Below are 15,345 nucleotides of genomic sequence, written 5' to 3'. Positions count from 1 at the left end.
TTAAACATAATATTATGGGATATTTTGAGATATTTAACATTTTGATCTCTTTATAAAAAATTTCGAGATGCAAAATTTTATCACGAAAGTGACCGAGCAAGCAGATGATTTCCCCTAAGGCACCGATGGACCAACGCCTTCGTATGTATAGTACCCTTTATATAGGCATGAATTAGGGTTTAAGGTTGAATAGCCTCCAAGAATTCTACACTTTCTAGAGTCTCAATTCGAATTGAACACGTCTTGTATAGTCCCATAAAATTTCAACATCTACGAACATATTAGGTGAAACTACAATTATAGAAGGTGCGTGATATAAATGCATTAAACTACTAGATTTGATATAGTAGAATTTTGGTACTAGTAGTATTTATAAGTAGTAATTATATGTATAGAATTGTGTAACCTATCGAGAGAAGAGTTAGGAGTTTTGGAGTTAATTAGGACGCATGATGAATGTGCATGGAGTAAACGGAAAGTAAGAAACTTTGTTTTTAACCCCATGAGGCAAGCAACTTCCCTCAAATGGTGGAATTTCCATATGCTTTTTCTTCCCATTTCATGCCCTATCATATGGACAATTGACATTTCTGATACACTTGTTTCATCGAGTTCAATTCTGAGTATAGAGAAAATTTTATTATATATATATATATATACACGCTCATTTCCTTCTCTTATATTTTCATCATAACTTGTTCAGTTTCTCTATGGTGTAGTGGTGAGACTGTTTCATCGAACCCTGAGTATATATAGAGAAAATTTTGTTATATATATATATATATATATATATTCATTTCCTTCTCTTACATTTTCATCACCACTTGTTCAATTTCTCTATGGAGCGTCAAGAGTTGCATTGTGCGATTCAGATTTCGTCGAAACTCTAATGTAGACTTCAAGTACCGAAAATTTAGACAATTGACTTAATTTTATAGTACTACTCTATTCAACTCTATATAGTCAAACAAGAAATTAACAGCTACACGAAACATACTTACAAGTCAAAATACACAGCAGACATCTTTCTTAAAATCATATCTTTCTCACGTGCAACAATAGAATAAGTTTGAACTTTTGTTGGTGATCGATTGTTCAAAATGATAAAATATTCAAAAACTTAGGTGTATTGAAAATATTTTCTAAAAAAATAAATGGTTTGATTTTTATTTTTATTTATTTTTCGGGTTGATACGTAAGTAATAAAATATTACTCCATCGTAAAAATATTTGTATATATTTATCCATAATCAAGGCATGTATCTAGTCTAAGTTACTAAGTTACTCTTAATATTATTTTTAATGTAGTATTCTGATGAATACAACATTTCTCAATTAAATTCAGTAAAACTCTTCAAAAAACTTAGTTAAAAGTATATAATTTTACTTGAGAATTGCAGAGAAAATTGCTGCTTGTTATTATAATTTTTTTTCATTTTACAGTATTCATTATACTTCATTGACCACTCAATACTGTTAAGAGTATTAATTATTGACTTCACTTACTCTTTGTTTGCGTTGTTTTTCTTTATATATCGTTTCATAATGCACCGTATCGTCAAGTGTTGATCAATACAACATTTGAATAGATCATTTTTCCTCATCACATAATGTCACACATATGAGCATTTTAAAATATAATCTTATAAGAAAAAAAAGGTACGAGATAGATCTATTAAAAATATGGTATAAAGAATAAAATAGGATTAAGAAGATAAATTGAGAAGATGAAAAAAAAAGGTAATGCAATGCGATCACACCAAAATAATTGCTACACAAAATGGACTTATCGTTATTACCTAACGATGGATTAAAATGACAGACTACGATAAAATTTAAACAACAATCAAAACTAACACGTCATAGTTATTTAAACAAACAATACAATGCAACAACCATCCAATCAATTTAGAAAGAAAAGAAAATAGAATCACTTCAATAATAATACAAAAAAAGAAAGATATATACTAGTCATTGATTCAACACCATGGCAAAAAATCACAAAATAGTAGCTAAAAATTATATGAAGAGAACTTGTGTATGTCATTATAACAAAATAATATAGACGATAACAAGAAGAAACTCAATATATATCGTTTTATATATTTGATGATCAAGAAATTCATCATATGAAATATTAATTGGAATCATGTTACTCTATACAATTTTTAGTTGATCTATGGTGTGTAGGGTAATTTATTATTAGGCCTAATAGAAAAATGACAAAAAAATGTAACAGAATTAGGGTAAGTGTTATGACATGGTGAAGATCCTGAAGGAGGCACAAAACCTTTTGGAAGCATTGCTCTATACGTACTTTTTCTATCTGATGAACTTTTTCCCCTACTCTTCAACTTTAATGTTCTTGTATTCATCTTCATCTTCTTCGTATTCGCTTTCGTATTTGTATTCATCAACCCTCCTTGATTCTTGATCATGTTATGATCATGATCATGTAAAGATGATGGAGCTTCTGATCCAAGATTGTTGGAATACTCAAATTCTTTTGAACAAGTTGAAGAGAGGTAATAAAAGAAGACGAAAATTAGAAGAAGATTCTTTTTCTTGATATTATTCATATACATTTTAAAGAGAATTCTAATTTGGAATTAATGGATTGAGAGAGAAAAAGAAGGGCGGATTAATTGATTATCTTGTTTGACTTATATATATATATATAACAAATGCCTTTTTGGGAAGAGTAGATATTCATTCGTTACAATTAAATGGAATTACACAGAGACTCGTATTAGATGAACATTTTCTATTTTATACTGATAATTTTAAAAAAATTATTAATAAATTAATTTAAAAAATTTTCATTAATTCTATTTTAATTTAAATATGAAATAACTATTTTTAAGTAAGATATTTATCTAATATCGAACTGACAGTCGAAATAATATATGTATAGGTATATGGGAGAGAAGCATAATAGTACAATTTGACAACTTTAGGCTCGTGGTAATGTTAACATTCCGTGGAACATTCATGGCTATTAGATGCGAAATTAATGTAACACTTTATGATATAACTTTTAATACGACCTATCTATTAAAAGGAAAAATACTAGTATTCGTTTCCTGCTTCATTTGTGTGAATTATATTTGTTACAATCATTTTTTAATTTTATGATTGGACTATGAACATATTAGTTAGTTCGAGTTTTTATAAGTTGTTTGTCTTGCTTCTTGTCCTGGTAGTTAGAAGCAGAGTCAGAATTTTTGATAAGAGAGTCCAAAATTTGAAAAAATAGATGCTCGAAATAGTCGAAAGGGGTTCGATATTGACTATGTATATCTAAAAAATTATTTTAACCATATGAAAATAATATAATTTTCCGCCGAAGGAAGTTCGAACCCCTAAAGATATGGTGGCTCCGCCACTGGTGGTAGTTGGTGGTCATTGCTAGAGGTTTATCTACTACTTATATATAAGTGTCAATACGCACACAACTGAGGGTCAAAATGTCTGCTTCAACTATGTGCTTATTTACATAATCAGTTGTTTGGTCTATTGGTTTAGGCTTGACAATTCGAGGTTTTGACCAAACTAAGTCATTATATATCAAAATAATATGTTTTTCTAAAATTTTACAAAACTAGTATAAACGTATTCTACAGTAACGTTTTAGGATAGATTTTATTTTTTAAAAGTTGATGGCGTCAGATTGATATACGTTACTCACAGTAACATTTTACTCCTAACGTTTTAGGAGTAAAACGTTACTGAAAATAACATTTTAAAAGTAAAACGTTACTTACAGTGACGTATATCAACCTAATGCTGTTAGTTTTTAAAAAATAAAATATACCCTAAAACGTTACCATGAAATACGTTTATACTAGTTTTGTAAAATTTTAGAAAAATGTATTACTTTGGTAAATTGTTTTATATAATGACTTAGTTTGATTAAAAATTCAACCAAGGTTCAAACCTTGCCAACATTTCATTTTGTTTTTCTATTTTAATTTCAGCTCCCCCCCCCCCCCCCCCCCCGCCATAAATCATAGTATTTTTGATAATTAAAGACCTATATATCTACTAACTGATTTACGTGATTTTCAGCTTGATAATTTCTGTTTTACTTAGTAGAGGTCTTTAATTAATTTCATCTTATTTATTGATTTGAGGTTTTTGACATTTCAAATTACGTAAATATTTCTTATTCATATTTTAGTTATTTCATCTGAACCACGCAGGAATCGATCAACATGTTTGCTTCACATGTGTGGTTCCACACTATAATTAATAACATGTTGACTCTTGAAATTCTATTTGTGCTACATATATATATTGAGACAACAAAAGTAATATATATTGTTTAAAGTACGTAAAGGTTATATAAATACATCATTAACTACTTAAAATATTTAAAAAACATATTAAAATTTAATTAACTCGCTAAATTTTATCCGTGTCACATAAAATGAGATAAAAAATAGATATTGAACCTTTACTAGCACAGACGCATGTGTCTAGTATAACTAATAATGATACTTTAATTGATATACTCATTTGAATACTTCTATTATTTTAATAATAATTGTGATAGTTTATGTAATAATTGAGTCGATTGAAAATGTTTTCAAAACTAAAATCAATAAGAGCTTACGTAAGATATCAATATTTTTGGTGTTATATAACGTAAATTAATTTATATATACAGATGTCATGACTTACAAATTATTACGAGAAAAGTTATACTCCTCATTGAAGAAAAAGAAAATCAATAATAAAATTATAATTAACTATCATGTATTTCAAAAGATATATGTTATTTTCTCTCGGATTTCAACAAGGGTTATTTCCAAATTCAACAGTGTTTGTCATTCGTGGGAAAGCATTATCTCTTATCCTTATTTCATGAAAGTTCATTTTTTGTAATTTTAAATCAAAATTGTATGTTTTGTACATTTCATACGACTCTTTTCTTTTCTTTTAGTATTCTGTTACCATGTTATGAAATTCGATGTTACATTGGTCATGCTTAATATCCGGCAAATCATGAATCAGACTAGGTACATGGTTAATTTCAATTGATATAACATTCGATCCAAAGAAAGTTGAGTTATTTCATTATTATTTCACAATCGATCATATCATATTATATATTTGTATCATACATTTTAAATAAATATAATATTTGGATAGGTTGTATTATATTACGTTGTTTCTAATATCACACTTTCATAATTCGAATGATAAACCTACAGGAAAATTAGAAAACGATGTACAAGTACTATGAAAGATAGAGTAAATGATAAAATAGAATTTTTAAACTATTACATAAAGACAAAATAAAAAGAAAATAATAAGGTAACACATAATCACACCATATCATATTTACCTAAATACGATATAATAAAATCTAAATGACCATTAAAATAAATATTATACTTAAACTAACTATACAATAATATAGACAACAACCATCATATGCATATTCATCTGACATAATTTTCAACATTGACTTGGTTATGAAGATTGATGAAACAACAAGAACGATAAGAGAAAAATTTCTCTGTGTTTATAGAGAAAACTCAAGATAACAATGAAGAGGGGTAAATATGAGTTAATACAATTTAATAAATGAAGAGGGGTAAATATGAGTTAATACAATTTTATTAAATTCATATTTGACCAAATTTATTTTCACCCTTATGTGTATCGAATTCTGAGTTAATAACTCATAAATTGTTTTGTTGGCAGAGGTATTAAATATTACGAAGAATAATGTTGAATAAGGTGTATTAATAATGTACGTACAATTAATTATATAGAGATTATTTTTTATATCTTATTTGATTTGGTATATTAAAAATAATATCTATGTCATAATTTCTAAAAGAAAACTCCACAAATATGGTGGAAATGATGTAAAAACAGTTTTGAGGGACAGTTGTATTTTTAATCATTTTAATACATGTGTTAAAACTGAGTGCATTACTAATATCATAAATTTTCATGTATTAATTATTTTTTATTTTTGGTCCTCTAGCCATCAAACATTGATGGGACAAAGCCATGCATCTTGGGTTTGAAAAAGTATTTCAAAAAAACATACTATTATTTCTTATACACTCTATCAAATAAATTTCTCATGTTACTTCGATTTTCTTTCATTTGCGACAATATTATATGTTCAATTTTTCTCGTTTGTACTACTATTTGTTCATGAGGAATAAACCCCAAAGAAAGTAGATTAAAAGATAAATTAAATCTAATTTTTTATTTTCTCTGTTATTAATTATTGTCAAATTTTTGATTAAAATAACTGCATACTTATTAATCATTGAATCAATTTATAACTAACTAAGAATTCTTTAATTTCAAAATGTTGCATATTATGTTTAAAAAATCGCAAGTTCATTACTTTTTAAATTCCGTATCCAATTAAACTAAGATACATTGGAAATATTTCATTCAAGAAAATGTAAACCCCTATTTATATAATCCTACACAGTATCGTACTTGCCTCTTGCTTTCAAAACACTTTAAAACTCCTATTTTCAGAACAAATCCCAACTCATAAAGCAGCAAGAGATATAGATGGACTTAAATCCTTGAAGCAAATAATGTAATGAACATACAGAAAACACTTGTCTGAATCAATTCCTAGCCTTGGAAGAAGGAAAAAACAATCCAATGACCTCCAGGCTCCAGGGCTGCAGCAACAAGAAAGTGTTTTTGTCATACAAGAAAAATATCATAACGAGCGTGATCACATGCTTTCTTATAGGCGGCTGATAACCTCTTCCACCTCCGATGGTGAGTATAGATGGTAAGTTGGAGATACCCTCGCAATATCAACATTATTGGGAGTCACCTGAATCAAATAGGGGGAGCTTTCTCAGAAACAAGGAACGAAATCATGAAAATACAAGTGTCATGAGGCTTATTGCTTACCTTCTCTTCCATCACTTGCTTGAGAATGGACAGTGCTATGGTTTCAGCCTCTTTAAGGGTAAGGTCCTGCAGAAAGGAGATAATCGACTTTAGATCAACTTTAAGAACCATATGAAAACTAAACTCCAGCTTTTCGGTTACAAAAATAGTCACCTACAATTTTAATGTTATGAGTGAAAAGTGACTGATTTAATTCCCTCTATTGGAGGAAGAGAAGAGGGGAATGGTCTTAGGGGTTGAATAGGCAACGGAAAGCATCAAACAACCCCAAGCTGCTGCAGACTGGACAACAGTTACGAAGATAGAACACGAGATTTCTTGAATACTTGTTCCACAAACATCTAATTTCGGAGGTGTGAAGGCTAGCATGCTTATTTGAAAACGTACAAGTGGGTGACCGCATCACCAACCAAACTAGCTACTCGGACTAATAAGGTTGGACAGCATGTTTGAGCTGAGCTATTTAGGGCAAAAATACAAGGAGGGGAATCCTCCTCTACTTCTCGGCTTCCACCAAGATACTTTATGCGGAACTCATGAAGTTCACCAGCATTCAAGCATCCAAACAGTTGAAATGAGGGTGAATAAAAAAAGGAACAGGACCTATTATTACATCTTCCACTAGCAACATTACCTCCAGCCTGCTGCAGACTGGACTGTAATTAGGACTACGGGTCACGGTTTCACTAGAAAAATAAAAAAACCTAGATACCTTGTTATACTGCTCCTGCAAAGAGCTATCAGCACCTTCAGAACCTGACCCAATAGCTTTAGCATTGCATTGCCAGAATGTACCAGAAGGATCAGTATAGTACCTGCACATCAGAATTGGGCGACATTCAGTATCTACAAATTATGTTGCTTAATACCCACAATCAGGTTAGTAAGTAATGAGAGGCCGAACACTTGAATAAACTATGTAATGTTAACAGTATGCTTATGAAATTCTGTTTCCAGTATTCTCTTAGGAATATAGACAAAAGTCTGATTTTAGCAGCTCATCACACAAAAGCCCAATCGATCATGGCCAGTTGGTAGAATCATTTCCAGGAATGTGATCTCTTGACCTCTTCAGTATTTAATATTCATTAACAACAATAACAACAGCAGCAACATACCCCACTGTAATCCCACAAGTAGGGTCTAGGAAGATAGTATGTATGTAGACCTTACCCCTACCTTAGTGGGGGGGGGGGGGGAGGGTAGAGAGGCTCTTCCTTATAGACCCTTGGCTCAAAAGACTATAACAAGGGATTAGGAGATAATATTAGAGCAACATTTTAGTAATTTTGGAGAGGTAGGTTTAAGTGAACCAGTGCCTAATACATAAGACACCAAATGTGACAACCATGACAGGTAGGCTAATACACAATCATCCTTGTTGAGCTCAGGCCAATACGCAACGACCAATGACTGTTGTGAATTGTTGGTACCTTTTTCATAGTTCAAATTAAATGAAGTGTATTCAAAGTTCAAGAGAATTGCTAGGACTTTTTCTATATTTACCCTTCATTTAATGAGGTTCGTAACTACTTCACATTTTCTAGGAGAAAAATTTGGGAATAATCAAAAGGGTAATAGTGGAAAATAGTCTTTGATTTTATATCCTTGTATATTTTTCTTAACGTGTGTGTCATACCCCAACAATTCACTTAATATGAACTAGAGGGAGTAATATATTAAGTGCTTAATATTCAATGTATATGAAAGCATTTTTCAACTAATTGAGATAGAATTTTTCATTTACATTAAAAAAAGCTCATTATCTAACAAAAATAGAATAAAAATTTTAGAAGTGATGTTCCATGCTATATTAAGATGATTTGTGTAGATTAGAGTGATTTGATGAGATTTATAAAAAACATGGTCATATAAGTGGAAAGGAGTTGTCTAAAAAAGTGTAAAGGTTTTTTCCCATGAGATTTAGTATTAATGCATCTGAGATGCAGTGGAATATCTAGTCAAATATTGTACATCGTTTTCTCGAGATCCAATATGCATAAGTCCAACTTAGCCAAAGTCAAAGTAGTATTCGAAAGAAATTTGGGAGAAGAAGGAAGTTCTCTGAAAGATAACATTCCGGCAGCTCTATCAGACTTGATTCAATACCAAGAGAAGAAAATATTGAAAAGAAAATATCATAGTTTCCAATACTAGCGTAGAAGAGGTGCAAAGACTTACAAGCTGGGACCATTCTCATCATGACCAGCAATGAGAAGGGACACACCAAAAGGCCTGGACTGCATAAAACAAACGAGATAGACCATTAATACATAAAGGTAAGAGATCTGACCTTACAATACTCAAAACATACAATAAGGGAAAATCTAATCCTGCTGATGAGTAAGTCAACTGTAGAAACTACGGAAGAATGTCTATTTCTTCTGACAAACTTCATCAACAACACTGATAATCTCCAGACATCCAACTTATTAGAATATGTTATCAAATAAAACAAAAAGGAAATGAAGAAACTAGATCAGCACAAGACAGTCAGTAGAGCAAAATGCACACCACAGAATATGATCATGATTAACCAGGTAATTCCATAAACAACTTAATTAACTAGTTAAATCATAATTAACCCTTTGCCATCTTCCGTTCTCCCCTTTCCTTTTGTCCAAGATAACCAGACAGGCTAAGCATATCTTTTGTCCAGCAGTCCAGCTTACACCATATAGAATCACCACTCTAACTTCATGAGTTCTTTACAAACAAAGTTCATGAGTATCATGCATCATTTTTCCATAGAATATAGAATGTAAAGAGAAGAGCAAATGCACTTATATAGCTGATAAACTATGATCCTAGGTCCTAGCATCTAAGAGGATCTCAGACTCAACAGCCAGCCTCTAGATCTATCACTACCCAGCTGGCATATGCAAGAGCATTTGAAATACAACTACAAATTGAGAAACAGACACATACAGAGATGATCACTGCCTAAAAATCTTCATGCTGATCACTGATCTCTTTTTTGGAGGGGGGAGGAGATAAATGTAGTGACCCGTTACCTTTTCATTCTAAAGTCAGCATAGGCAATGTTCGAGAGCACTTGATACATGCACAAGTCCTTTAGTGAAACATAAAGCGAAGGGAACAAGGACCTATCACTAATTATATTTATTTTCACCTTATGTCACATGAAGTAGTTGCTGGTTTATATTTATTTTACTTATTCACTTGATGAAATTAACATAACTAGCTTAAAATCTAAATTCCACTTCATATAAAGTCATCTGTTTAGTTCCAACTAATACTTTTTAGTCAAAATAACAAGGGACAGCAAAAGATAATATTGGAAAATGGAAAAGATGCTTTCTACAAAATAAGGCACCACTAATTTTTCACAGAAAGATAGTTGTTCATAGAGAAACAAACAGTACTATACTAAAGTAAAACGAATCTCACCATAGATTCTTCATCGCCCTCACCAAATCGCAACGCCAAATCACAGAGAGCTTGGGTAGTGGACTCAACAGTCATGGGCTCGCCATAAGAGAATCTATGGTTCTGTTGAAAGGGGAAGAGAGGACAAAACAACACCACAAAATCAGCAATTTACCACTATCACACAAATACTTGAAGGTTGGAGATGTTATCCTAAATACCTGAGTTTCAACCCGTGCATGTTCCACAAGTGTTCGTGCATCAGCTATCAATCCACTCATTGCACAGCCAATATGCTCGTCGATTTCCATAATTTTCTCCACACTGCTTGGCTCCTAAAAGAATATCAAAACGGTGTCATGAATGAATAATACAGAAAATAAACTGAAGTTATGAGGCGAGCGTATAGCATGTTCTCTATTATTTAGATGAACCAACTGAGTACACAAAATAGAGTGATAGCCAAGCAACCAATTAAAGGGAAATAGGTCTGTAGCTTTTCTAATTCTTGATCTATAAGCCGTGTAGCCTACTATGGATATCTCTGCCACCAAGTTTAACTGTTTCATTTCAATTTCATCAGATGCCCCAAAAGAGACCACCAAGTTTAACTGTTAAAATGTAGGTATTACCAATGATATACTAAGCACCAAACAGTGTCAACTAATAGTTAGCACAAATGATTTTTCTAAAATCAAGTACGTTCAGGCTCCAATGATATGGTGACACTAGAAAAGAGACTTCAGAATACAGACATATAGGGTTGGCATTGCCTTTTGAGAGGCAAAAAGGGTTTTACTTTTTCCCATCAGTGAAGTTGTAACTTTCATTAATCGAGTTAGAGGAAATTAAGGTTAACGCCCCAACATTCTTCATATGAACCACAACTCCAACCATATTCAGACATGCTCCATTGTTTCCTCATAAAGTGACCATTCAATGTTTTTACAATTTAATTTAGAAAAAACCCACTGCTTCCAATGTCGATGTCAATGTCAATTAAGAAAATTTCAAAGGAAAATGAGCAGCCACATAGTTAAACGCAGAGACATGTACAAGTTGAGTTGTGTTGCGGAGGGGGAAGAACTCCTTTCACAAAATTACAAGATTCCAACAATTAGCAATCATTTCCCCAATCCTCTGCCCCACAAAATTCATACTTCAATTTACATCGGTGAAGCTCTACCAGCATTTCTTATAGATGTTATTGCTGAAAAATTGAACTTACCATCCAACCATAACCCATGAACATAATCAGTAAACCATACAGAAGTAACAAAAAAACATCGGAAACAAGTGTTACAAACCAGAAGTGGTGAAGTAATGCGCTTCTCCACAGCAAGAACAACTCCTTCCTTAGTCTTCAATCCAATTGCAGTTGAACCCAACTTCAAAAAATCGTAATTTCAAAACCATAAAACCAAAAAAAAAAAACACCCATCAGCTATTTTCAGTCCCCCAAAAAAAAATTCACACAGGAAGCAAAAATCAAAGAATTTACCTTGATAGCTTCAATAGCATATTCAACTTGAAACAATCGTCCTTCAGGCGAGAAAGTGTTAACACCTCTATCATACTCAGTTCTTCATACCCAATTTCCAAAATACAGGAAGAAAACAAAATCATTCAATTCCGATTTCATTGAACAAAAAAAAAGTAGATTAAGCACCAAACAAATGCAAATTTTACCTTGTAAGAAACATCTTTGTTGAAATTTTGCTACAGATCCAAAAACCCTTTGTTCAGATTTTGTTTGAACTGAAGATTATTCCTTCTTCTTCTTCTTCTTTTGTTTTTAAACTTGATTAACAAGACATTGTTGCTCTACTTCTTTGTTTGTTGGGCTTTTGACCCGTTGGAGTCATTTGCACTTTTAGCCCTTTTGCGGGATATGAATTTATATTTTAGTATCGTAATATTTCGTTTGGACATAATTTTAATTTTTAATGATTTTATGTCTCATTCGGAATAATTCAAATTGGTACAGGAAAAAAAATTGTATTGTATGTTTATTGATTATCCTTTTTGTTTATTTAAGATGGCTATATAGGTTAATTTTTTTATTTATCTATGTAATTTTTAAAACGTGTTTGTTTTTTTAAATAAAAAGGATCAAAAATTAATTGTAAGCACCCCTAATTAGCATTGTCGTGGTTAGGTTTTTAGCACACACAAAAATTGAAGTATATAGATCCATTTAATTTCGATACTGATACTTCTGTTTATAAAAATTATTTTTCTATTTTTTCTTGATTATATCTAAAATATAATTTTTTTTATTTTATTTTTTATTTAAGTCGATATGTTTAGAAGAATTTAAAGCTAACGATGAGAAAGTTCATTAGGAAGCGAGTTGAGTATTTAGGACGCTCTATTCTTGTAATGGTCTTTGTTACTGGATTATTTTGAGAAATAGTGATTAAAATTTTGTAATCTATGGTCTAATTGAATAATTTTTTAATTTGAACATGAGGGTGCAAAGACTAAAAATCCAAAGAAGAACTAATTATATGCCTGAGAAATCTTTCATGATGATTATTTATTGTTGTGAAAAAAAGTAAGAAAGTTTTTGGAGACTTAAACTATTAAAAATATATCGAATTTACCTCTAAATATATATATTTTGGGTCAAAATGTCCTTGTTATTATATTTTGGCTTAAAATAGTATTCTCTAACTAACGAAATGAACAAAAATTCCTTTCTTCTAATGATTGTTTCAAAAAAGGGGCGTAACTACAGTAGCCGAGGGGGGTTTAGCTGAATTCACTGATTTTTTTGTAAATTTCATATTGGTAATAAATTATGAGGTAGAATGTATATATATTTCTTGCGAACCAATGATAATAGTGAAGCGTTTGGCTCAGTGGTCATTGCGCACCCTTTGATCGTTATTCTTTTTCAAAATTTAGAATTCACTGATATAAAATTATGGCGTCACTGGTTCCAAAACAAGAGAGAATGAGAGCCAATTTCACCTTTAAACTATTTTGTATCGAATATTTTTTTTTCTTTTTCGATTTTCATCGGCAATATCCAGCTATTTTTATTAGGAATCAATTAAATTTAAATTTCAAATAAAACACTATCTTATACCAGCAATTTTCAATCCGATAAAAATCAAATTTGACATATAAATAATAATAGAAATAATATTTATTAGGAAAAGACATAGATTCCCCCTTAAACTTGTGTCGAACAGTCAGTTAGAACATTTTAACTATTCAGATGATCTATTACACACCTGAACTTAATTAGAGTGACATGGCAGAGAAAATATTTTCACCTTCCTTTAGGTGCGTGAGAAGAAGAAAAAAAATGTTAAAATGACAAATTTAAACATGTGGCACTATCTTATTGATCATTATATAATAAAGTATTATAATTTCTAATATATTAATTATATTTTTTTTATTTGTGCTCCCAATTTTTTTAAAATGTTTTCGCATTTTTTTTTTGTTTTGACATCTTTTTCTTCAACAGTTCTTTATAACTTTATTACCATTAATTATTGTCCATTAGCCTCATACCTATGGACATATATTCAAACTCTTACGGAAAAACTCTTAAAAACTAGAAAGGAGTGCAAAAGAAGATGATTTTCAATAGTGTCTCAATTCAATTAACTTTATAATCTTCATGCTCAAACTCATTTGAGCATCCACTAAAAAAGATTATTGAAAAAAAAATCATTAGAGAGATAATGACTTTTATTGAAAATACAATATGATTATTTATTCATCAAATTCATGATTATATTTACCTAAATTTTTCAAAATCCATTGAAGAAAATGATTACTTGATGTTTGTCTTCACTATTCTTATCACCAATCACAATGTTATTTTGTCTCAATTCGTCATCAATAGCATATTTGATTATTTACTACGCAGAAAAAATACAAATGAAATGCTTAATTTGCATCCATAAATATCAATAACTCTAAAGAAAAATATATATCTGAAAGTAATTTTATAGATCTGTGAGTTTTTTTATTTCACCGACAACAATGGTGTTGCATCCGCCTATCTGTCATCATCTCCTTCTTGATAATCTTCTTACTATTTTAGTCTTATTTTCTCTCTTTTTGCTTCAGTTTATGAAGAACGAAGAAGAAATGAATTTAAAAAAGTAAAAGGACGGAGAGGGGAGGAAAAACACAAATAGTAGAAACAACTATGTTGGGAAGTGTGAGAAAATATTAAGGGAAAAGGTTAAAAGAAAGATATAAAAAAATATTATTTACATCATTAAAACGTGTGTATAACATTTTCTCACACAAAAATTTGGGATTGTCTTTGGAAGGGGTCATTAATATCACTTTAAACAAGTTCAGATGTATAATAAGTCATCACGATATTCTAAGCGTGTATCTGACTTTTCGAGATAAGTTTAACAGGGAATCTGTGTCTTTTCCCTATTTATTACTCCCTCTGCCCCTATTTACTTGTCGATATTTTCTCTTTTAGATGTCCTTATTTACTTGTCCATTTTGACAAATCAAGAAAGAATAAATTTTGTTTACCTATTATACTCTCATTTAAACTTTTTAAAAAATTCTAAATTTTAATTCATTCTTTTTTGAAATCATATTTAATAAAAATTAAATTATAACTTTATTATATTAATTATTATTATCTTGTCTTTTTTAAAATGCTGTTACACACTGACACGTTGTAATTTAGGCACCCATTTAGCTGTGCCTATTACACACTCATATGACAATTAAAATTTAGGTCACCTACCTTCTCCTCTCTTAATTGCTATCTGTCCTCATTTGTTTTTCAGAACTTAACTCCAGCTGCTTATCCACCAAGATACACGACGGAGTTATAAGTATTATTTTATTTATTTTATAGAGAGTTCTTGAGTATAGAGTTATTCATTTCTTAATTAGAAATTTTTAATTTATATTTTTTAATATATAAACTTTTCAATATAAATCTAATTTATTTTATTAAACTCAAATACTCATCGAGGAATAAAAAATAAAAAATTCACCTATTCGATTTCCAAATTCATGGCATGTACCGTCTTTTTCTGCCTTTTC

The 15,345-nt window shown here is 30.5% G+C and overlaps 1 protein-coding gene across 1 annotated transcript; it reads right to left on the bottom strand.

Annotated features, from left to right (window-relative positions):
- Nucleotides 1-6,549: 6,549 nt before the first annotated feature.
- LOC101247093 (proteasome subunit alpha type-5) lies at nt 6,550-12,185 on the bottom strand. The gene is made up of 9 exons (XM_004233072.5): nt 11,989-12,185; nt 11,801-11,882; nt 11,607-11,687; nt 10,521-10,634; nt 10,321-10,422; nt 9,091-9,149; nt 7,622-7,724; nt 6,910-6,975; nt 6,550-6,829 (listed from the first exon to the last, which is right to left on the bottom strand). The coding sequence occupies exons 1-9, from the start codon at nt 12,000-12,002 to the stop codon at nt 6,737-6,739; spliced, it is 714 nt and encodes a 237-aa protein (XP_004233120.1). The 5' UTR covers nt 12,003-12,185; the 3' UTR covers nt 6,550-6,736.
- Nucleotides 12,186-15,345: the final 3,160 nt, after the last annotated feature.

Source organism: Solanum lycopersicum, chromosome 2, assembly GCF_036512215.1.
Source record: "Solanum lycopersicum chromosome 2, SLM_r2.1".
Lineage (NCBI taxonomy): Eukaryota > Viridiplantae > Streptophyta > Magnoliopsida > Solanales > Solanaceae > Solanum > Solanum lycopersicum.
This window is presented reverse-complemented; position numbering and strand designations above follow the sequence as displayed.